At 39.6% G+C, this 26,154-nt stretch overlaps 1 protein-coding gene across 5 annotated transcripts in view; it reads right to left on the bottom strand.

The window, feature by feature from the left end:
- The window catches only part of FANCC (FA complementation group C), a 238,045-nt gene that overhangs the window by 148,590 nt on the left and 63,301 nt on the right, over positions 1–26,154 (bottom strand). For all 5 annotated transcript variants that reach the window (XM_037745255.1, XM_037745253.1, XM_037745254.1 and 2 more), the window contains 3 exons: positions 19,152–19,395; positions 17,177–17,261; positions 11,201–11,295 (listed from right to left, as the gene is read on the bottom strand). In XM_037745255.1, coding sequence (XP_037601183.1) covers positions 11,201–11,295; positions 17,177–17,261; positions 19,152–19,316 — 345 coding nt within the window. In that variant the 5' untranslated portion in view covers positions 19,317–19,395. The remainder of the gene's footprint in view (positions 1–11,200; positions 11,296–17,176; positions 17,262–19,151; positions 19,396–26,154) is intronic.

Raw genomic sequence — 26,154 nt, 5'->3', positions numbered from 1 at the left:
AAAAAAAAAAAGAGCCTTCTGGCTTAGACTCTAGGAGAGTTCATATAAAGATACCGCAACGTTCCTGGAGAGGTTGTCAATGGCATGGATGGGGGTGGAAGCAGTGAGGTTGGCAGGAACTGGTCAGATCCTGGACACGTGTCACAGATAAAATCAACAGACTGGATGGATTGGCAGACTGGAGGTGAGATGAGAGAATGAGAGTAACCAAGGATGATGCCAGGGCTTTTGACCTGAGGAAACAGAAGAATGAGGCTGCTTTTTAACTGAGTTAAGAAAGCCTGGAGGGGGAATATAGTTTTGGGGAAACGGTCAGGAATTAAGCTGGAACATGTTTAGTTTAAGATACTCACAGTCACCCAAGTGGAGATGTCAGAGAGGCAGTCAGGAGTGTGGGGCTCAGGGGAAAGGTTCAACCCGGAGATGTAGGCTTAGGACCTGTCAGTGCATGTGTGCACACATGTACATACACACACACGCGCGCACACACACACACACACACACACACACCACTTTCTAATTCTTTCATGGCTCTTTCTAGTGATCTTGTAACAGATCATTTCAAAATAAAACAAAACCCTGGGTAGTTTTACCTCTTAGAAAGAGAAAAGGAAAACAATTCTGAATTATTAAAATTTAAATAATTTTATCTATTAGTAGTTTTTTATTTTGTGCCTGCTATGAGTTATAAATACAAAACAGAAAGAAAGAACATGAACAAAAACACATGGACCAATTCTGTGGAATATAATTTCTGGAAAGCCGACAAATAATATTTAAATGGTTGTTTCCTTAATTATTTCAGTAAAAAAATTTTTTAAGTTTGCCATTCAGAAATCAATGTGGGTATTTCTTTAGACTCAGCCCTGTTCTGTCCCCAGCACGTTGAGCCCAGTGAAAGAGATCTGTCTGAGGAGCCAGGGTTCTGCTGTGGTGTGGTGCAGTCGCAGTGCAATCACACCCACCACAATTAGATCGGAGTACAGTCTAATTGTTCTTCGTACCAGTGAGTGGTTTCCCAAACTCAAGGCTGGTTTCAGGGGTGAGAAATCTTTGGAAGCACATATGTTGCTTTCTATGTTGCATCTGGACTATGGATGAATAAAGAACCACTGTTTCCAGTGCAAAATTATTTAACCTTATCAGATTTCTTTTTGTAACTTCATTCCATTTTACCAGTCTGACCTTGCATTAGATTCAATTTTAAGAATGAACCTTGAATTCCACTGTCATACCAAATACTATTTTAGACCACGAGTTTATCCTTGTGTTTTATTTTTCTGAGATTACCTATATGCAATATTTGCAGAAAGTAAAAACCAAGTCCATAAAATATCCAAACTGTGTTACTTTTTCAATGGTGGTTGCAAACACATTTCCTAAAAATAAGGATACATCAAGGTCATATTGAGACAGCCAGGTGGGAGGGTTCCCTGGACAAACTCCAACCAGCCTTCCCACTAACTGAGGTGGAGCCTAGGGAAGTTGCATCAGGGCGGCACATGGCCTCTCCTCTTCCTGTGCAGAACCTGGGATTCAAATGGCAGGCAGGAAGCTCTCTGGCAGGGATTCTACAGAGTCCCTGTTTCTCCCTCTTCTTCCTTTTCACCCAATAAAACCCTATCTCACTCATCATTCAAATTGTCTGTGAGCCTGAATTTTCGTGGCCATGGGACAAAGAACCCCATCTTTAGCTGACCTAAGGAAAAGTCCCACAACAATCCTATATTTGAAAGTTCCAAGTGTGGAGAATAGAGCTCATGATTAACCTAAAGAGGAATTCTTACGAGGGCACAAATCAAAGAGAGGGATATTTTAAAAAGAAACTTATATGCTAGACCTTTATTATTTGGTAAAACATGTCATAGAGGTGTTACTTGAAGGCCACTCTCTCTTTTGGCAAGATCTTGTTGACATTCAATTATTGGGTTTATGCCATTTCAGCCACCATGGAAATCAGTGTGAACTGACTGTATTAGTCCATTCTCACACTGCTATAAAGAAATACCTGAGAATGAGTAATGGAGGTGGTAAATAATTTATAAAGTAATTATAAAGAAAAGAGCTTTGTCTGGCTCATGGTTCTGCAGGCTATACAGGAAGCATAGCAGCATCTGCTTGGCTTCTGGGTAGGCCTCAGGAAACTTATAATCATGGTGGAAGGTGAAGGGGGAGTAGGCACATCGCATAGCCAGAGCAGGAGCAAGAGAAACAAGGGAGGTGCCACACACTTTTAAACAACTAGACTTCGCAAGAACTATCATGAGACAATACCAAGGGGATGGTGCTAAACATTCATGAGAAACCACCCTCATGATACAGTCACTTTCCAACAAGCCCCAGTCACCCTCAACATTGGAGATTACAATTCAACATGAGTTTTGGGTGGGGACACAGGTCCAAACCATATCAGTGACAAACATAATATGAACTCACTTCAGGATTGTGCAAAGGAGTAAAATTGACTGCAGCTGGGAAGAATCCCTTCTTGAATGCATGTATCTTCTACGATGAATGGCAGTGAAAAAAACCAATACAAATTAAAGCAATTTTTAAGAAACTGAAAGTACTTTGTTAAATTCAGTATTTATTCATAATATTCTTGAATAGATTTTTTTCTTGCAATTGTGTCCATGTGTCCCTGAGTTTCAAAAACCTTCAAAAAAATGGTATTTTATGCCCCAAACAATGTTATCTCAAAATGTTCTTGGCTTTTAGTAACAAAATCCTGAACCAAACAGCTCAAATAGAAAAGGAAAGAAATTGGAGCATCTATGCCTAGGAAAGGCTTGATCCAGGGTCCACACAATGTGAATATGACCTGCTTTCGCTTTCTCTTTTTCTCAGATATGTTTTGTCAGGACTGACTCCATTTCCAGAGAGGCTCTGATCTCACGGTTCCACAGTGACCAAAAGCAACTTCAGGGATTATGTGTTATTTAATTCATGTTCATCAGGAAAGATGCAATCCACTTCCTAACCCTAAAAACAAATGTTACAGCCCTGAATCTCACCAGGTTTGACGGGGCTCATCTTGACCAACCACTGTGGCCGGGGAACAGAGAAGCTGTGTTGGTTAAGCCAGGTAGGACCCACTCCAGGAGCTACATAAAGATACCTCTTACCCAGAATGAATCATGTACAGCTGGGAAATTCAGGGTACTATTAAGAAGGTGGAAAAGGAGGGAAAATGGATACTGGAAAAGCAATGAATAAATATCCCCTATATAGGCAAATACAAAAATTCAATTATCAATTAAAAAAAAAAAAAAAAAAAAAAAAAAAAAAAAACCCTGACACTGTAGAACGTCAAGGAAATAGAGCACAGATAGGAAAAATATCAGTAACAACATTACTGATACTGAAAAAATATCAGTAATGTGTTTGTTATTTAAAGGTAATAAAAACAGTGGATGGAGCTGTGGAAGAGCTCTAACATCCTGGCCTTGCCCCTGAATTGCCCCTGAATTTCACCTTGCCTCTACTATTTTTCACTAACTACCTTATTTTCCCTTTTAAATTGCTATTCAAACTTGAACAATAATTATTTCCCTAGGTTTCCATATCTCAGCCAGGCCAGGCTAGTAAGGGTAGAAAACCATTCCAAGGACAGGAAAGAAAATTTCTGCCAAGTAAAAATCTATGCATAGGTTTGGCACGTCTGGAGCTAGTGTAGCAAGATCCTAGGATGTGGGAAGATTAGGGAGTGGCCTTCATAATATGTGGGTACAAAAATAGAAAATGGAAAGATATTAGGGTTGAGAAAAGATTAAGAGAAGCTGCATATGCCAAGATAGCATGTGGATTTTATCAAAATTTACTAACATAAAGTTGGGATGTATGCTCCAAGTAGTGGATAAGACGGTCCACTGAGATATAAAAACAACATTAGAATGTTTATATGTAAGAAGAAATTAAGCTTTAGTAATGTTTCACAAATGTACTGGTACTATGACCTTAGCCAGTCTAGATGTTAGATGGTCATGTGTCACAGGTAGTCCAAGTGGGACCCTGAGGAAAGAGTGGGGATTCCACCTCACAAAGGGCTGGTAGGAGCCCCTCCAGTTCACACCTCTTCCAAGGATATGCATGATGGTTTCCATGTGACCAGAAGGAAGGTCTGCTGGTTATACTATGTAACTAAAGGAACCATCAGACAGACACCTGGCTTCCAAGGATCCCTGCAAAGAAGTCAGAGATTAAAAATACTACTGTGAATGCAACCTAAGAGAACCCGGAAATGGTTAGCATGGACACTTCTCCTGCAGGCTAGTCATCAGCCTCATTAAAAGCTATGCTAGTTAAAAGTTGGCAAAAATGTTTCACAGTTATCAGGAGACTGTTTGAAATAATAAATTTGTACATCTTGTCATTCATTTATTCATATCATATATTCATTAATTCATTCAAAAATTTATACTGTGCCAGTTACTGTTCAATTTGCTAATAGTAAACAAAGCTGAGAAAAATCAATTTTGCCTTAGAGGATAGTGGCCATTGAAATTCTCACCAAATTGACCGATTACAATGCCAATCAAAATGCCAACAAGTTATTTTGTGTTTTGGTGAAACATGACAAACATATTCTAAAATTTAAGTAACAGTTAATGCAAAGTTCCAGTATTAGCCAAGGCTGTCTTGATGAAGAACAAGATGGAAGAACTTCCTCCTAGATAGCAAGATACTTAGAAGGCCACAATAATGATGACAATGTGGCACTGGCATAAAGATAGTATATTTGTCAGAGTTCTCCAGAAAAACAGAACCAATGAGATAGACACACACAGGGATTTATTATAAGGAATCAGCTAACACCATTACAGTAGCCAGCAAGTCAGAGACCCAAAAGAGCCAATGCCCAGATAACCAGGAGAGTCACTGGTATAGCTTCAGTCAGAAGGCCAGCAGACTTTAGACGCAGGAAGAGGTGATGTTTCAGTCTGAGTGTGAAAGCAGGAAAACGGACAATGTCTCCGTTTAAATGCTTTCAGGCAGGAGGACTTCTCTCTTACTCAGGGGAGGGTCAGCCTTCTTGTTCTGTTCAGGCTTCTCATAAAGATAGTGTATTTGTCAGAGTTCTCCAGAGAAAGAGAACCAATGAGATAGACACATACAGGGATTTATTATAAGGAATCAGCTAACACCATTACAGTAGCCAGCAAGTCAGAAACCCAAGAGATAGGGCCCACCCATATTAGGAAAGGCAATCTGCTTTACTCAGTCAACCAATTTAAATGTTAATCTCACCCCGACACCCTCACAGAAACACCCAGAATAATGTTATCAGGACCCTGTGTCCAGTCAAGTTGATACATAAGATTAACATCACAGATAAACAACAAGACCAATGGAGAGATTCAGGATCACACCTGTGCACCCAAAGGCACTTGATTCACGACGAAGGTAGCACCACAGATCAGTGAGAAATTATTTTCAGTAACAGTGTCAGGCAATGCGATATCAATGTGGAACAAGATGAAAATGGACTACTTACTACCTCAGACCATACCAAAAAGGTTACAGGTGGATCACTGACCTACATGGGAAAAGCAAACCAACATGCTTTTAGAAGATCATATGGAAGATCTTTATGATCTTGGAGTATGGAAAAAATTTTTAAATAAGGTACAAAGTAATTAACCACAAAGGAAAAGTCTAATAAATCTGACTACAATAAAATGTAAAACATTTCTTCTTTGAAAAATAGGGAATGTAAACACAAACCATGACTGGAAAAAAAAATAGCTGCAATACACATAATTTCTACAAAAGGGCCCATATCAGCATGAGTAAAAAAATTTCTACAAATCAGTAAGAAAGATACCAAGGAGACAAATAATGAAGCAATTTGAACAGGAATTTCACAAAATAAGTGCTCAATTTCTGGGAAATACAAATTAAAACCATAACAGATACTATCACACACATTCATCAGAATACCTTGCACTTGAAACATTGTCAATGTCCAGTGACACGGAGGCTGTGGAACTCACACGATGACCAGGGAAATTTAAACTGGAATCACCACCATGGAAAGCAATTTTGTACGAGCTAATAAAATTAAAGACATGTATATCCTGGAACATGCAACATTACTTCCTTTTAAATACATGCTTTGGACTCTGGATATATGTGAGAATTTTCAAACTAACATTGTTCCTACTTATCCCAAAATGGAAACAAATTTCTAACCAAGGTAGAATCAATAAATTGTGGTATGTTCATGAAATTGAATATTACACAGCAATGAAAATGAACAAACTACACCCAATATCATGACTGAATCTTACAAAAATAATGGTGAACAAAAATAAACACAAAAGAATACATAGTGTATTATTCTATTTCTAACAAGCTAAAAAATAGGGCAAATGGCATAATTAAGTGGTAAAACCACGAGGAAATGTAAATAAAAGCCAGGCTAGTGGTAACTGCTGGAGGAGGCCAGAGGAATAAAAGCAACAAGGGGCACATGGCGGGCAGGGACATCTAGGAGCGGCCAATGTTCTGTTCTATTTCCTTGTGTGGCGGTTACAAGGATCTTTCACAATTTGTTAAGCTTGGCACTTATATTTTGTGTAAGTTTGTTAGATTTTTTTTTTTAATTTAAAAGTTTTGTTTAAAATAAAAGAAGTAGAGGACAGAAGCTATCTGGATATTACTTAGTACTGCATTTCAAAAGGGAATACAGACAGAATACAACACGTTTGATCTCTGTTCCTGGTACCCCGCTGGTTTTTTTCATCAGAATAAAAAAATAATAGTAGTATGGTTTTGCCAGAGAAGACAGGTATCCCCCGACATCTGGCAGGCCCTGGAAACCTTTCCCTTCTATTGCAGTATCTGAGAACAGACTGTCTTTCTAGATCCAGTGCTATATCCTCAGCCTCTGTAGTAGTACCTGGCAAACAGTAGGAGCTCAAAAAGTATCTGCTCAGTGGATTCACCAGTAAAACTATGTTTTTCAAGACCACATATTCCCAAAATATGTGAAAGAGTCCTGGAACTTTGTCTCTGAACTGTAAGAACAGCCATTGAGGTGGTGCTCTATGACAGCACATTCAAAGTTGTTAGTACAGCTCCCAAACATTTCATTAATGTGTTTCCAACGTAACATATGCTAACAGGTTGTGTCAATTATTTCTTCTCTGTGCTAAAAATACAACTCAGTTTACCATTTTCAAATTTATTGATTAATTTGAATGTTTACTGAATTTTGGAATTTACTGTAGAAATTCTTGGTTTTTGATTCAGGGTATTTGAATCATATTTGTAATGCTCCACTAACACAGAATGACCCAAGATTTTATCACCACAATTAGAATATCCTAGCACATGGTAGGCCCTAATAAATGCTTGCTGAATGAATTAGCAAACATTTTAAAATATGGCTGTTTTATAATTTTCACAAGGATACTGAATGACAAGGTACACATCTTTAACATGTACTATGTCACTCTAAAACCTCCATGAGGAAAATATCTCCTCTAAGATAAAATAAAGTATACTCGAGATGTAAACTGATTTATAAGTCAATGACTACCTTCTGTCTTGGTGCATTTATGGTCAACATGAGATTACCTACTGATTGGTGATGGACACATGTAATTAGCTTTAGAGTTGTTAAGAGTTAGATAATTAATATGTTAATAATAATTGTTAAGAGCTAAATAACATGTTCCTAGACATCTTTTTATCGGTTCATGTTATTTAGTTCAGGCTTGCATGGTAAATGAGGAGGGAAACTGTTTTCCCAACCTCCCATGTCCTACCCTGCTCCCTGCCCACACATTCTTTCCATGACCAGGACTTGGTCAATTCAGCCAACCCCACCCTAGTCTGGCTATCACCTCCTTCATCACCAAAGTCCTCCCTCCTTTACTGTCAAGTTTCTTGAAAGGGTAAAGTTTATCAACTCTGCCTCCTCACCTCCCCATCATTTCTCAATCTCGAGTAATCTGGCTATTTCCCTCCGCCTCTCACTACACCTCTTCTCACTGAGTCTTTGTTCACAGTGGCTAAATCCAAAGAGTACTTCTAGATCCTTTTGCCTTATGCTCCACAGCTGCCCTCTCCAACACGGCGGCCACCTGCCACATGTGGCTGCAGAGCACTGCAGAGCAGTAAGCACCATGAAATAACTGAATTTTTTATTTTAATTTTAATTTAAACACCAATACTTGATTTAATAAGATTCTTAGGAACAACTTGGGTATGTGAATCTACTTTTTCAACCCTATATTTTATGAAATAAATATGCAGATCAAGAATTTCCAAGAAAATTTAGCGTCTGAATTAAGATATAACATGTAGATGTAAGTGTTAGTGTAACATACACACTGGATTTCAAAGATGCAGCATGAAAAAGATCATGAATAATCTCAATAGTAATTTGTATAATGATTACATGTTGAAACGACGGTATTTGGGATATAGTGAACTAAGTAAAGTATCTTCTTAAAATTAATTTTAACTATTTCTTTTTACATTTCTTAAAGCAGCACCCAGAAAGTCTGCCATTATCTATGCAGCATGTATTTTATTCCTATTGGACAGTGCTGCATTAGATATGAATGGCATTAAACATGAATGAACACTCATTCTCCATTGCTTCCTCCTTCTACTTCTTGGACCCCTCTTTGCATTCTGAAGCATCAATCATTCTTCACTTCCCCTTAAGGTCAGTGTCTCCCAAGGCTCTCTCGAGTTCCCCTGTGCCCCTATCCCAGCATTCTCTGGGGGCGGACCTCACCTCACCAAAGGCTTCCACTATTCCCACAGGTGGCTTTCAAGCCCCTGCCAGCAAATCAGCTTGCTCTCCTGAGAATGGGATATTCACCTTCTCGCTGTACGTTTCCAGCTATGCCTAAGTGTATCGACATTTAGTATGCCATTATACCTTCTGGGTATTTACCTTATTCATATCTTATAAATCAGGCCCCCTTCTCCATTTTTTTGAGGCCCTCACAATTTCTCACCTTATCACTACAATAGCTTCCAACGTCTATCCTTGCCCTCCTCTCAACCAACTTCCTTTTGTTGTTAAGTCTCTAAAACTCACACAGTGGCCACATAATTTCTCTTTCTTTTTTTTTTGAGACAGAATCTCACTCTCCTACCCAGGCTGGAGTGCAGTGTTGCAATCTCAGCTCACTGCAACCTCGCCTCCCAGGTTCAAGTGATTTTCCTGCCTCAGCCTCCCAAGTAGCTGGGACTACAGGGGCATGCAACCACGCCTGGCTAATTTTTTGTATTTTTAGTAGAGACAGTTTCACCATGTTAGCCAGGAGGGTCTCCATCTCCTGATCTTGTGATCTACCTGCCTTGGTCTCCTAAAGCGCTGAGATTACAGGCTTGAGCCACCGCACCCAACCATGATTTCTCTGTTTAAATACTCTAGTGGCTGCCCCACTGCCATCAAGATAAAAACCTTCTGTAGTCATAGGCAAGGCCTGTGTTTGCCGGTCTCTCTGGCTTCACGCTTCATCACCAGCCCCATAAAGCCCCAAGTTCCAGGTACACCTAAGCATCTGCAGTTCCCTGAACACAACATTTGCTTTCTCACCACCATATTTCGTATAGTCTGTTTCTGCTAACAGGAATGTTCTCCCTAACTCTATCCTTGCTCTCCTAGCTGTCCTTCACAATTCAATTAACATGTCACCTGCCCCAGGAAGTGTCTCCAAATGCCCACATGTGAGCAAATTTCCCCTCTATGTCACTGCCACACCTATACATAGCTCTAGCAATAACCCAACTATGCTGCCCTGGAGTGACCTGGTTGCCAGTCTGGGAATTCCTTGAAGGCACAGATTAAGTGTTTTAACTTTACCTCCTTGAACTATACTTAAAAAGGACCTACTAATAAATAGATACAGTATTAGACAAACAAAGAATAAAATGCGAGACTAGAAATTTTAAAATAGGCTAATAAAGTCATGAGTTAAATGAAGAAAGTTAACCTAATCACCCTCAAAACACTTTATTAGATGGCCTACTTCAGGACTCAATGAGCTATCTAATATAAAATTATATGCTAAATATTCATTAAAATATCAAATAACAAAAGCAACACTTAAAAAATTAAGGACTAAATATGTTATTTTGTTTCTACGGCCTTGTTTGTTACACATTCATTCTTCCCTAATTCTGCTTATCCACTCCTTTCTTCAGTTCCTTACATTAATTTTCCTTCCAATTAAAGTTTGTATTTTTTCCTTCCATTGTCCAATTCCCCTCACTCCCTTCTATTCTTTCAGTCTAACAGAAAATATAAATACCATCTTTATCTCTATTAGGAATTTTTTCTAAAACAAAGAAATCGTAAAAAGCGGTGAATGTAATGATATCACCAGTCAGATTGATAGACAAAACCATATGCACTAATCTGGTTGGATGATTTCATAATACTAAGCATAATACTAATAATACTAAGCATAATACTAATCTGAACCACATGCATACTAAGTGGAGTTTGGCATGCATCAGCAAGTCCTGGGGTTGGTGCAGCGAGGCAGTGAGAAAAGAACAGCCATGTGCCGCTAGGGAGGGCAGCTGCAGCCCAGCCTCACCACATCTCCACCTTACGCCTGCCCTTCAGGAGGAAGCAGAAGCAGAAGCAAAAGCAAACAGGGAAATCTAGGAAGCTGTCAGCTACCTGGACTAGCATGGTAGGTAACCAACTGGAAAGTGTCAGCAGCAGAGGCCACGCAGTACCAAGTTCTGGTCTGTGCATATGCTGGCCCAGGCACGAACTTGGGGACACAAAATACAGTGCTGCTCCCACCACACTGTTGAATTTTCATTTTACTACAAAATAGATTTTGAAAGAGGCAGGGAAGCATGTGGAAAGGAATTACTTAAGTATTTAAACCAGGTTGGGAGAGTAAAACAATTTTCTGAAGGATAGAAATTGCTAGAGTGAAATAGAACACATTATTTTAATCACCTGAAAGAAGCTTTTCAAAACCACTCAACATTAGGTCTTCACCCCAAGGACTGATATCTTTTGGAATTCACAGTCAAGCAAAATTGAAATCTCTTGAAAAACTTTATACCCAGCAAGATAATGTAACAATGAAGGGTATGTTTGAAAAAGTTTCTGAAACATCTTAGAACTGGACCCCCCTAAAAAATTTTTTAAGCAGCACTTTAAATGATCGATTTAAGTCAAAGTGCAGAGCAAGATTTACTCTCTTACCTGTATCCAATAGTTAAGTTTTGATTGTCCAGAATTCTGTGGCTCTTTGTTAATCAGACAACATAAGCACCATATTAGAATTTTTTGGCTTTCATCTACAAAAAGGAAAACTTAATAAGTTTTATCAAACAGAAAAAAATAGCCAATATAAAAACATTTTAAACATTATATTTAGGAAAATCTCGAACTGCTAAGTTCACAGAACCAGTATCCCTGAATACAACATTTGCTTTCTCACCACCCTACTTGGCACGTTCTCTTCCTACTGACTGGAATATTCTCTTTCACTCCATGCTTGCTCTCCTAGCTGTCCTTCAGAATTCCCTAAACTTAACTTTGTGGTTTTTTTCCCTTCTTGTGGCCTCAAGATCACCTAACGCTTGTGTGGTCAATTCCCTGTATTTAACAGTAGCAATTTTTAAAGCCAAACGAGAAGGATGGAAAATACTTAGAGAACTGGGCTTTTCTCATGATCAGTTTTTTATTTAACATTTGAAACCATTAGTAATTTCAACCTTTCTAAGGCAACTTAATGGTTATAGGCAGTCAGTAGCCAATATTTCTGATTTAATCTTTTAATTTTCTAATTTGTCAAAATATCTTTACTTGTTAAAAACAAATTTAATAAAAAGGATTGTTTTAAAATATATTTTTAGTACCAAATGCTTTGGATAAAACAGAAGCCTCTCACGTGCTCCTTTACTCTAAAATGTGAATTCTTTAAAATATAAAACTTTACCAAACATGCAATGAAAATCTAAACTTTGAAAGCTTACATTTTGCAGGAACATCTACTTGATGAGCCGCTTTCCTTTTCCCCTTGTGGTGACTGAGTCTATTCCAGTTGGAGAATTTATAACACCATTAAGAAACAAAATTGTGGCCTAGAAACTGAAGATGTCAGTAACTGAGCTAGGGCAAAGCAACTTCAGACTTTATAACAAGGCCATGGAGGTGAGTAAGACACTCAGTGCCTGGAATTGGTCCTCTCTACTGTCTCATCTTCTGCAATCTAATAAACCCAATTGTCTTCTTTCTTTCTTTCTTTTTTTTTTTTTTTTGAGGCAGGGTCTCACTGTCACCCAGCTGGAGTGCAGTGGCATGATCTCAGATCAATGCAACATCTGCCTCCCGGGCTCACGCGAGTCTCCCACCTCAGCCTCTTGAGTAGCTGGGACCACAGGTGTGTGCCACCACACCCAGCTAATTTTTATATTTTTTGTAGAGATGGGATCTCACCATGTTGCCCAAGCTGGTCTCCAACTCCTGAGCTCAAGGATCCTCCTGCCATGGCCTCCCAAAGTGCTGGGATTACATGCATGAGCTAGCATGCCTGGCCAAAACACAGCATTTCTAAGGGCTTCATTAACAAAGAAATAAAAGCAATACCAACTCTAGTAAACTACTTCTGTATTTTTATCCACAAACTAAAAAATGCTAGCAGTAATTTTTAAACCCATTTTTTCCCTGTGAATATCCATAAGCTTATGCTTTTCCAATAACTTAACAGCTCTGAAAAAAACTTTATCAGGGGTTATTCTGAGGCCATTCATTTTTCCCCCTCGCTTTTATGAGCTCAAATAAAGTATTATAAGGCACTGACTTGTCTGGGATCTGTTCATTTCAGGAGTTATATAATTTAACCACTAAAGATCCTAGGGTTCTTCAGGTTTAACCAATGCCACTGATTAAAAATGTGGCTGTTATGCTTCCCACGGTTTAAATATTAGGAGAAATTCTACCTAGCTTCATGCAGCAAGTGTGACAGATGCACCCAATGACATCCTTACACATGCAGCAGGTTGTTAAAAAGAATGTGATCTGATGGGAGCATTTCCAAAAACCAGACACTTACCACCAAAAAAAAAAAAAAAGGAAACGTCAGTTTATGAAACTTAAATCTAAAAGAATCCCCAAAACTGGGGGTTTCCCCAGGTGTTGAGTGATTATGCAAACTTAGTTCAAAAAGTATATTATTTTTTTATTTTTCTCCCAAAAAATTAAAAAAAGAGAAGCCAGATAAACTTCCACCCAACCTTTAGGAGCTGACTTTCCTTGCCCAGAGTCAATGCACTGAAATGCACTGCTAATGAGCTTACAGCTTGCTTTGCTTAGGCAATTTACAAACATGAGCCACGCTTGTTATTCATGAGTGCCACGAGCACTCACTCCAGAGGCTGGCATCTGTCAGGCTTCCCCTGGAGGCCCTGAGCTTGGGCTAGAACACCCCACAAGGCATGTTAAGGGAGATGGGAAACTGCCTGGGATTCACTGCAGGGACAGTGGCTGACAGCCCATCTTAGTGTAAATTTGGATTCTAAAAATGAGTGGAAGGGAAAGGACGTTAACATACACTTGCCACCTTATATTTTATTTTTATATCTGGAATTGAAATTCCACATAAAAGCTGAACTAATTCTTTAATCTTTAATTCTACACTCTAAAAGTATGAAGTCAGCACATTTTTAAGACAATAAATATTCACTGTTTTAAGCTGCTAAGTTTGGCAGAAATTTGTTACACAGAATAGAGTGAATAGTCAAGAAGAGAGGTAACAGCTGTTACGCTTCATCATGAGGGCAGAGTTAGAGGCAATGGACCAGAATTTCAGAAGGTAAAGGCAGTGTTTTTATGCTGAGGACACTGCCGAATAAAAAGGTGTTCTCTTGCTTTCCATTATTATCAATTATGTCTCTTCTCTTTTTGGTATCTTTTTATTTCCAAATCATCCCTACTTCCTTATTACCCTTTTCTGATCCTATTCTCCATGAACACTACATATGGCTTACTTTTTTCCATTATGAAAATTGTTTGCTTTTACTGTAATTAAAAAGCAATTCTGATATTATAAAACCACAAGAAAAGATCCCTTCTAGGAATAAAGTACCCAACTTGTGAAACAGCAGGGGCGACACAAGCAACATTTGACTGCTCATGGAGTTTCAAGTCGTTCAGCCGCCTCTCTGAGCTCATAGCCAGGGCATACCTCAACAGGAAACTGAAATTTATGGGCAGTTCAAAAGGTAACACAAGCATTGAGACAGAAAGGGATGGAGAATTTGTTTCTGGTTGTTAGAGGGGGCCAAGGCCAATGCTGATAAGGTGCTAAGGAAAGATCACAGACAGATATGAGTTCAAGGACACCAAAACAAATCAATCTGACCTCCTACTTTTACAAAAAAAAAAAGGGAATATGAGACCCCACGAGTTCAGCTGCCCTGTCTTAGAGAATCACATCTTCAAGTCAGTCCCAGTAGGGGCTCTCCTGAGAAACCCTCTTTCCTCTCAGCAACTGCTACTCCCATTCAGAAAACAATCACATTGAGTGAGGCTGACCTGCTTAGGTATCTCTTTTCCCTGACTGGAAGGTCACAATGGGCAAAGACGGTGAGCCACGTTTTCCTAAGGGCTGGCACACACACACAAAAAAACACTTTGTAGGCCGCCTGCTCACACCTATAATCCCAGCACTTTGGGAGGCCAAGGCGGGCAGATCACAAGGTCAGGCGATAGAGACCATTCTGGCTAACACAGTGAAACCCCACCTCTACTAAAAATACAAAAAACTAACTGGGCGTGGTGGCAAGCACCTATAATCCCAGCTACTCAGGAGTGGGAGGCAGGAGAATCGCTTGAACCCAGGAGGTGGAGGTTGTAATGAGCCAAGATCATGCCACTGCACTCCAGCCTGGGTGACAGAACAAGGTTGTCTCTAAATAAATAAATAAATAAATAAAACCATTTGGTAAATACCTGCTGAATGATTATGTACACACAAGTGAAACTGGCTAGTGGAAATGCCAGTACTGGAACACTACAATCACAGGATGTGATCCAATGGAGTTAGAACATTATAACAAGGTGGACTTTAAAGTCACATGAGAAGTGAGGTTCTGGCTCATTAGTGTTGTATTCTAGGGAAAGCGACTTATTGACTCTAATCCATAATTTTCTATCCCACAACACTGTCATCAAGAATTCAATTAGGTCCATTATGTAGTCCAGAGAGAACAGTGCCCAGCACAAAGTGAGCAATGCCTCTCACACTACATCATAAACCTCCCCATGTATATGTTAACAATATTGTTATAGTTGATTTATTGCAATTGTTGTCATTGTTAATCCCTTAAACCAGGCAAGGTGGCTCACACCGGTAATCCCAGCACTTTGGGGGGCCGAGGTGGGCGAATCACCTGAGGTCAGGAGTTTGAGACCAACATGACCAACATGGTGAAACCCCATCTCAATCAAAAATCCAAAAATTAGCTGGGTGTGGTGGCAGGCACCTGTAATCCCAGATACTTGGGAGGCTGAGGCAGGAGAATTGCTTGAACCTGGGAGGTGGAGGTTGCAGTGGGCCCAGACTACGCTATTGTACTCCAGCCTAGGCAACAAATGCAAAACTGTCCCCCCCTCAAAAAAAAAGAAAAGGAAAAGTTATATAAATGTGATCTCTCTCAAAAAATCTTACTGTACTATACTGTGGGTAACTGAAACTGCAAAAAGTCAAAGGAGGGGGCTATTGTATGCATTCTTTCATGAGATGTGTTTTATTGTGTGTGTATGTGCGCACATCCATGTGCATATGCATATACACACATACACATGTACATAATGTATTTCTGGTCAAAGACGTTTGAGAAACACTGACCTAACTACAACAGATAAACCCAGGACAGGTAAGCGTAGCCCTAGTGGGCAAACACACTGCTGACTCACTAGTTTTGCCATTTTGAATCAAGAATTTGAACAAGTTCAGGGGTTGGGGGACGAGGTTAAGTGGGAAAAAGGAGGGTGGGGTACAGTGAGCGAGGCTGAGTGTGTGGGTGTCCATGCACGCATGTTCACAGAGCTAAATACACATGTTGTCCCTTTCCTGCCTAGTTCACGTATCTTCCAATAATTACTATGACAGCCTAGAAATGGGAAACTATATGATTCTTTAAAACATCAAAGGGGAATATTCATTTTATTTTGGATTCTAAAGTCATATTATACAATTAGCCTTTGACTTTAAAAAATCTGAAAAGTAAATATTACATTAGCTAACAATACATCCATCCAAGGCAAATCTCAGCCATGTTCCTTGGGAAGCCCTAGGATGACAAAGAGAACTAAAACCACGGTTCCTGTTCTCGAGAGGCATGCTGTCTTCCAGAGCATCAGACAGTGAAGTAAGTGTATTAAAGGAAGATGCTGGAGGTCATGGAGACACTCCCAGCAGTTCTTAACTCAGCCCAGTAAGGCTACTGCAAAGGAGAATGAGTGTAAAAGAAATCCTGATGCAAGGCACCTTCAAGCACTGTTAGTAATAGGACCCAGCTACTACCATGAGGTATAGCTGTAGAAGATGAAACAGGAAATGAGACCGGACAGCAAGCAGGAGCTCAATGAAGGAGACCTCCCCAAAGTGCCCCCAAATGCCTCTCAACCTTAAATAAAAGCAAAATGGCACCCCTAAATAAAGTCAAAGCAGCCAAATGCAAAGGCAAAGTCACGGCAGGATTCAGACTCTGAAGTATGACTTTACAACATGGGAAACAGTGTGAGTTGTTATAAAATCGTGAAACAAAAGTAACCCGGTATCATCAGTATAGCCATTTTATACTGAATTTAAAATTAAGTTATGAAAGTGATTACAGGCAAAAATAGATATCTAAATCATTTAGAAATTTCTGTCATCTAATACAAAGAGCTCTATTTTCCTAAAGATCTGCACTGGGTGCGTGTGCGTGCGTGGGTGCGTGTGCGTGCGTGCGTGCGTGTGTGTGTGTGTGTGTGTGTGTGTCTATACAAACCTCACACACAGACATGAACAACAGTATAGGACGCCATCTTTGTAATGGAACAATGAATACATTTGATAAGCTGTTCCAGAAAAAGAAATAATAAAAGAAACGTTCATAATATAAGCCTCTGTGAAACAATGCAAAGATTAAAATAGCCATTTTGAGAGGACTCATTTTGGATTCTTACCATAGGCTAAAATAAAAGGATTCCAACAAGCTTTTGCCAACAGTTGACCAATTGTGGGGAATCTTTCAATAACTGTATTAGAATCCTGTGAAAGAAAATTAAATTTTGGTCAGTAAAGGCATTATGCAATTCAGAGAGACTGAACTGATATAGGTTGAGGGAGCCTGAATGCTTCTTGTTTAGTATACCATTTTTGAAAGGTGGCAAAAAAAGGATTAGAGAGGATCTTTAGCTAAGTAATTCAAATAAAGCTTACAAAGCAACCAACCATCTTATTTCATCCTTAGTCACCAAACTAAGATGTATGACATAGTTAGGTAAAATCAATTGTGTTGCAAAATTAATTCTACTCAGGAAAGGCTGCTTTATTTAAAAATAACAAAGATTGCTCAAGAGTTGAAAACACATTACTGGGCTAAACACAGTGGCTCACAATGGTAATTCCAGCACTTTGGGAGGCCAAGGCAGGTGGATCACCTGAGGTCAGGAGTTCACGGCCAGCCTGACCAATATGGTAAAACCCTATCTGTACTAAAAATACAAAAATTAGCTGAGCGTGCTGGCATGTGCCTATAGTCCCAGCTACTTGGGAGGCTGAGGCAGGAGAATTGCTTGAACCTGGGAGGAGGAGGTTGCAGTGAGCTGAGATCTCGCCATTGCACTCCAGCCTGGGTGACAGAGTACATTCCATCTCAAAAAAAAAAAAAAAAAAAAGGGAAAACACAATATTGGTGATCAATAGCCACATAATCCTATATCTTCATCCTGGTTTTTTATTCTAACATAAGAGAGGTTACTAACTCAGCTCCACTAAGGCTATTTCAAAGAAGGTTTAAAAGAACAAGAACTCTGGAACTTGAATAAAGAAATAAAAACAGCCAAAGCACAAATGTATATATCTCTGTTTATTACTATTTTGATTACTGTATGGTAAATGACATCATATGTAGTCTGTAACAATCTAAACCCTGACAAAAAAAGGATCAACCAAATAGAAAACAGCCTAAGATTTAAAAACACACATGCTATTGTACAACTAGACCTTTATCCACTTCTTCCCTTTCATAAAAGTTAAAAAATAAAAGCAAACTAATGTGCAGGTAAGCTGAAACGATGGGTACTTCCTGCTGCGGCAGCAAAACGTCTCTCACTTGTGTCCCAGCATCAAGGCTGGTCCTCGACTTTCTGGGACCACATAAAAGTCAAGTTACATATGTCTCATTAAAAAAAATTTTTTAAATTAGCATTGGTTGTTCACACAGACTGTATCTTCCTTCTAGTTTCTAAAGACATATGAACACATACTATCAATACAAATTATTCTTCAAATTTCCTACTTGCTCGTTGATTAAGGGAAGAAAAGCTTAACACAAGGGCACTTTGTTAAGTGACAATTTTGCTTTTCATTTTGAATTAAATGCAAAATACTAGCTCATAATATATAAACAAGTGCCAAGTCATAAAAATATAATGAAAGAAACATGACATCCATAAAGATATTAAATTTTGAAAATAACAAATTATATAACAGTAAAGATACTCAAAATCTTAATATTTATAAAAAATATTACATTTATAAAAAATCTTAATATTTATCATCTCTTAGGACAGCCCACTTGAGAACAGGGTGGAGGAAAGGTTAAGCAGGTAGCAAATTCTCCAAGATTCAAGGGACACAAAGGCCTTTAAAAGAATCCCATTTACTACTTGACAACAAGCATGAAATCTTGATTATTTAAAAACAACTTGCTTGGTCAGGAAGTCTCATGTGATAATACAGCTACTCAAGAAGAAATTATAGTAATATAATGAATCAGAGACTAGGAAACCAGCTCTTGGGTAATTTGTCTTCCTAATCCATTGGCACTTCAGTCAATACCACAAGTCCCAACTCTGGATGGCATTCTGTGTTGGTGAAATCTGGTAGAGACCCTGAAGACAGAAAATCATTTCATTATTTTGGTCTACTACTTACCATCTCTTTCAAGGCTTCATACATCTTCCTCAGGAATTCCTGGAACTGAGCCAGGTGAAGACAGGTGTCTTGCTGAGTTTCCAAAGTGGAAGCCTGATCCCATACAGAAAGCTTCTGCAACCAGAACTGATAATCACAAGAAAGATCTACTGAATCTTGAGCCATCTTGGAAAAAGGGAAAAGGTGACGTCCCCTTCACAGAAGCCTGTCCAGCACTGAAGGAAATAGTGGGCATACATTAAATCTGTAAGAAAGGGAACAAATAGAAGCATTTCTAAAAGGCTCTTTTATCAGTGCCTACATGACCCACTGATGGGTGAAGAGGGGATTACAAGGAACTAAAATAGCATAGCTTCTATGCTGGAGTCATCTTTGAATTGTTATAAAATGTGTTATCCAGCTGGAGCTCCAATTTTTACCATCTGAATTTTTTATCATGATACTATCATTAGACTAGAAGTCATTATACCTCCACAGGAACATGCTAATTATGCACAAAAAGCACAGCTGATAATACTTTATATCTTCTTTTTAAGATTGAGCTATTTTTAAATGTTCTAAATATGAAGTTGATTTGAGTATTTTAATGTAATAGGAAATCAAAAACATCCACGAATGTTTAATAAGTCTGTGCCTAAGAAATGTTTTTGAAGTTCTTACGTTTTATATGAATTTCTGGCTTCTCATTTAGATGTAAAAAAATCTCTATGCATTACAGTCTAATGAATTTTTTCCCAGTTTCTCATTTCTTAGAAAAAAGTAAAATAATTCATTCCACATTAATCAATTTAAGCAATCTTTTAACTAAAGATTGCTTTATATGCTTGATCTCACTTCATTCACAAGAAGCCCTATTTTAGTAAAATAATAGTAAATTCCAATTTCTGAGGAGGAATACTGGTTCTAAGTGACAGTAGATAAAATCTTATAAGCCTGACTTCCTACCCTTGAAGGCCATGCTAAAAAGAACAATGGAGTTACACAGATGGAACTGGTTCAGCAGCTCCAGGTGCCCCCTCCCATCCCACACCCCTCCCCTCCATCGCCAGTGGAAGCTGGAAGCAGGAATCGCAGAGGAGGAAAGGCTGCCTCTCAATAGGTGCAGGCCTTCACAGGCTCTGACACTCTCCAGTAGAGGGAGGATATTCAGCAATCTAATTTCAAAAGACTGGTGGTAAATAAAGTAAGTTTAAATCCTCAACAGCCATAATTAACAGGTGAAATGCTCCCAATTAAATATCCAAAATATCAACAAAGGAGGTTCCCATTACCAAACAAGAAAACCAGAAGAAATTTAAGACAACTGTACAATTTGGCTGCAATGCAAAAAAATCTAGGTTGGGAAAATTAAAGTTTTAAAATACCTAAAAACGTGCAGTTTTTATGTTCACGTGGGCAGTACACATACTAGAACATTTACAGTTTAGGGAAGTGTAGGGTCCAGCCAGCCCTACAGGGTTCTGTGAGCCCCTCCCGGCTGGGGCAGAGACAAGAAATTGTAGAAATAAAAGACACAAGACACCGATATCGAGAAAAGAGAGTTTGGGCCCAGGGGTCCACTGCTACCCAAATCGAGGAGACCAGCAGTGGCCCCAAATGCCTGGATGCTCTCACTTTAATTGGGTTGCAAATCTGGGGGCAGGGTAGGTAGGGCGTGGTCTTGGTGGTCGGAGACTGGGACAGGGTAGATAAAGCATGGCAGTGATAGGGTCAAGTACATCACATGTCATTTAGGTAGGGGCTAGGAATTTCTGGCACCCGAAGTGAGTAAGGAGCATAATGCATCAGCACCTTTTCCATACTTATCAAGAAAGAACAAAAACATTAAGATTTATATTACTATTACTGATTATCTTTTCGAAGAAAAAAGAAACCAGGTGCAGAAGCATAACATGAGAGTAGACATGGAACCTGACCACTGAAGCACAGCATCACATGGAGACAATTAAGCCCCCAGATGTCTGCAGGTCTACCTGACAGCCGTCAGGCCTTACCACAAGAGCTTTGAGAAGTGGAGTTTCTTCCTAACTCCTCAGGGGAAGGAGACATCTCAGCTATTTTAGACGTCTCCTTCCCTGGCTGGCTAAACAGCGGGCACTTTCCCAGCGCTGGCACTGCCACTGCCGCACAGCCAAGGCGCCCTCCAGCAGCCCTTACGCAGGCATGACAGAGGGCTTAAAGCATCTTGCCTTAGTGTCATTTTTTTCACAATGTCACCCCCAGATTCACACTTCCGATCTGAGAGGCATTAGTAAAAGAATTAAGATCACCTATGATTAACTAAGACTACGACTATATTTCTAGTTACTTTCTTCTTCATTATTTATATGGAAATAGGCTGAGGCTTTGGCTCCTGCCTCAGCACTTACGGGGTCTTTTCCCTAGAGGGAAGGATCATGTCAAAATGAAAAAAAAGTTTAATAATAGAATATAATGCATACTGTCAAAATGGCACTTAGCCAAAAATCTAGGTAATGTCCCTGCCTCCTCATTGTCTTCCTCATCCAAGCCATCATCACCACCTGTCAAGTCTACCGCCAAATTAAATGTGTGTGATCTGACTTGACTGCATGCACTTCCTTCCACCTCATTGCCGCCACTCAGCCTAGCCCTGGAGTGTTGCCTTGTCTACTGCCAGGATGGGCTTGCCCCTCCCCAATTCATTCTCTATGCAGTAGACAGAAACAACTTTACCAAATGTAAATGTGCTGGGAGACCAGCACACTCCCCTGGGTAAAACCCCTCTTCACAGCTTCCTTGAAAAGAAATTCAAACTCCCTGTATATTCCCAGCGGCTTGCTGGAGTTTTGAAGGCCCTGCAGAACACAGCTCCAGCACCCTCTCCAACAGCTCTTGTTTCCTCTCTCCACAGCTCACCACAGTCCAGCCCAGGCCTCTCATCTGCTTCATGCTCACAACAAATCCTCCCAGGCCTTTCTGCTGATTCCTTCACAGCTCTTACCACATCGATAATTATCCTGGGCTTTATTTGTTCACTTAGTTACCACTTCCTTTACTAGTGTGTAAATTCCCTGTCTTCCTAGAATACAGCATATGCCTGGCAAGCACTCAAAAAATACTGAATTAAGGAATGAATAATTCACTGGTATTCCTCACAGTACAGTTCTAAGCTAAATGCCACAGCAGAATGCTTCTCCAGATGAAGTTGTTTAATTTTAATTTTAATGTTATTTATTTATTTTTAAACAAGTCTCACTCTATTGCCCAGGCTGGAGTGCAGGGGAGTAATCTAGGCTCATTGAAACCTTCACCTCCTGGGTTCAAGCAATTCTCCTGCCTCAGCCTCCCAAGTAGCTGGGATTACATGCACATGCTACCACGTCCGGCTAATTTCTGTATTTTTAGTAGAGACACAGGGTTTCACCACGTTGGCCAGGCTGGTGTCAACCTCCTGACCTCAAGTGATCTGCCTGCCTCAGCCTCCCAAAATGCTGGGATTACAGGCGTGAACCACCATGCCTGGCCAGTAATTTAATTTTTAAGAGGTAACTTCCAACCAAAAAGCTTTTCAGGTTTTTTTATGTTGCCTGTGTGAAATTTAATTAGTAATATCCATTTTACAAATGTAATAGCTTATACTTGCATACATTTATACTAATGCTCTTGGCAGTATATTAAATGCTTCATTCATACTAATTTAATCATCACAGCAACGCTATGAAATGGGTACTATTACCATCTCCATTTTACAGAGGCACCAAGAGATTACATAATTGCCCAGAGTAAGACTATGTAAAAACTGAAAGGAAGTAACTGCTAGTAAACAGCAGAGCTATGATTGTGGAATTTGAATCCAGGGTCTGGCTCTGAAGTATGTGTCCTTAAAGAAATAAACTGAAGAGGCAGGGCATGGTGGCTCACGCCGGTAATCCCTGCACTTTGGGAGGCCAAGGAGGATTACCTGAGGTCAGGAGTTTGAGACCAGCCTAGCCAACATGGTAAAACCCCGTCTCTACTGAAAATAACAAAAATTAGCTGGGCATGGTAGCAGGAGCCTGTAATCCCAGCTACTGAGGAGGTTTAGGTAGGAGGATCCCTTGAACCCAGGAGATGGAGGTTGCAGTGAGCCAAGATTGCACCACTGCACTCCAGCCTGAAAGACAGAGCAAGACAGTGTTTCAAAAAGAAGAAGAAGAAGAAATAAACAGAAGAAACAAACTGATGAATTTCTTATATATTTCATATGGCACTATATGAGGATCAGTTTAGATATTTGGGAACAGTAAAATGAAGAACTTTCTGATAAAAGTAAGAGACAAACATTTTACTCAAATAAAATTGCAGGCCTAGAACAGTGGCTCATGCCTATAATCCCAGCACTTTGGCAGGCGGAGGCAGGAGCATCACTTGAGGCCAGGAGTTTGAGACCAGCCTGCGCAACATACCAAGACCTCATCTCTACAAAATAATTTAAAACTTAGCCATGCATGATGGCAGGTACCTACAGTACTAGATACTCTATAGAGGCCGAAGCAGGAGGATGGCTTGTGCCTAGGAGTTCGAGACTTCTGTGAGCTATGATAGCACCACTGCACTCCAAACTCCAGCCTGGTGAGAGAGCCAGATTGTCTCAATGAAAAAACAAAAACAAAAAGAAAAAAGAAAAAAAAAAGAATGGTAAATCTTTTGCTTAGCAACAGAAATATCTGATTGTTTTAAATGGAAACAGCTTTAGGAATCATGCAGTACAGTGGTCCTTAATATGCTGCTCCACAGCCTCTAGGGCTGGGGTAGGGGTGGAAACATGGTGCTGTGGTAGTGATGACCGGGGGGTGGAGGTGGCAGCTGCTGCCAGCATTTGGTTAATCAAAGTGCCTTGTGCCATCAGCCACATGTGGGATGATCACGCTTGTTGGGCAAATCCGACCCTGCTGGGAATCTAAGTCTTGAGTTAGACTGACAGGTGGAACTCAGTCATTCAAAGGCTCTCTTAGTCTAGATCCCTAGAGCTATCTGAGTTCATGTTCTTAATAAGGTAAGCTGTTTCTCTCAACACTTTAAATAAATATTTTTAAATATTTCACTCCACTCTCTTCTTGCTTGCATGGTTTCTGAGAAGTTGAATGTTCTGCTCCTCTACAGGTAAGGTGCATTTTTCTTCTGGCTTCTTTCAAAATAAGAAAGCTTCCTGTATTTGTGATATGGTGTCTGACATTAATTTGTAACATTCTCAGCAATTACTGTTCCAGATATTTCTTTTTTTAAAAAAATGGTTGATTCCCACAGATTTTGGGGGAACAGGTGGTATTTGGTTACATGGTAAGTACTTGAGTGGTGACTTGCAAAATTCTGGTGCACCCATCTCCCAAGCCGTATACACTGAACCCAGTTTGTAGCCTTTTATCCCTCATCTCTTTCTCACCCTTCCCCTCTGCCCCGAGTCCCCAAAGTCCACTGTAACATTCTCATGCCTTTGCATCCTCATAGCTTAGCTCCCACTTGTGAATGAGAACATATGACATTTGGTTTTCCATTCCTGAGTTACTTCACTTAGAATAATAGTCTCCAGTCCCATCCAGGCTGCTGTGAATGCCATTAATTCATTCCTCTTTAAGGCTGACTAGTATTCCATCATACACACACACACACACACACACACACACACACACACACACACACCCACAGTCTATCTACTCGTTGACTGATGGGCATTTGGACTTTCCACATGTTTGCAATTGAGAATTGTGCTGCTATAAACATGCATGTGCATGTATCTTTTTCATATAACTTATTTTCCCCTGGGTAGATACCTAGTAGTGGAATTGCCGGATCAATTGGTAGATCTACTTTTAGTTATTTAAGGAATCTCCACACTATTTTCTATAGTGGCTGTACCACTTCACATTCCCACTGGTAATGTAGGAGTGTTCCATTTCACTGCATCAATGCCAACATCTATTTTTATTTTTTTATCTTTTGATTATGGCCATTCTTGCAAGAGTAAGGTGGTATCACATTGTGGTTTTGATTTGTGTTTCCCTGATCATTAGTGATGTTGGGCAGTTTTTCATATGTTTGTTGGCCATTTGTATATCTTCTTTTAAGAACTGTCTATTCATGTCCTTAGCTCACTTCTTGACGGGACTGCTTGGTTTTTTTCTTGCTAATTTGTTTGAGTTCTTTATAGATTCTGGGTATAAGTCCTTTGCCGTTTGTGAAAATTTTCTCCCACTGTGTGGGCTGTCTCTTTACTCTGCTGACTGTTCCTTTTGCCATGCAAAAGCTCTTGGTTTAAGTAAATTCCACCTATTTGTCTTTGTTTTAGTTGCATTCATTTTTGGGTTCTTGCTCATGAAATCTTTACACAGGCCAATGTCTAGAAGGGTTTTTCTGATGTTATATTCTATAATTTTTATAGTTTCAGGTCTTAGATTTAAGTCTTAATCCATCTTGAGCTGGCTTTTGTACAAGGTGAGAGATGAGGATCCAGTTTCATTCTCCTACATGTGGCTAGCCAATTATCCCAGCACCACTTGTTGAACAGGGTGTCCTTTCCCCACTTTGTTTTTCTTTGCTTTGTCAAAAATCAGTTGGCTGTAAGTATATGTGTTTATTTCTGGGTTCTCTATTCTCTTCCACTGGTCTATGTGCCTATTTTTATACCAGTACCACGTTGTTTTAGTGCCTATGGCCTCATAGTAGAGTTTGAAATCAGGTAATGTGATGCCTCCAGATTTCTTCTTTTTCTATAGTCTTGCTTTGGTTATGTGGGCTCTTTTCTGGTTCCATATGAGTTTTAGGATTATTTTTTCTAGTTCTGTGAAGAATGATGGTGGTATTTTGATGGGAATTGCATTGAATTTGTAGACTGCTTTTGGCAGTATGGTCATTTTCACAATATTGATTCTACACATCCATAAGCATGGGATGTGACATGTTCCCATTTGTGTCATCTATGATTTCTTTCAGCAGTGTTTTGTAGTTTTCCTTGTGGAGGTCTTTCACTTCTTTGATTAGATATATTCTTTTTTTTTTTTTTTTT

The sequence above is a fragment of the Cebus imitator genome, unplaced genomic scaffold (genome assembly GCF_001604975.1).
Source record: "Cebus imitator isolate Cc_AM_T3 unplaced genomic scaffold, Cebus_imitator-1.0 Scaffold196, whole genome shotgun sequence".
Classification (NCBI taxonomy): Eukaryota; Metazoa; Chordata; class Mammalia; order Primates; family Cebidae; genus Cebus; species Cebus imitator.
This window is presented reverse-complemented; position numbering and strand designations above follow the sequence as displayed.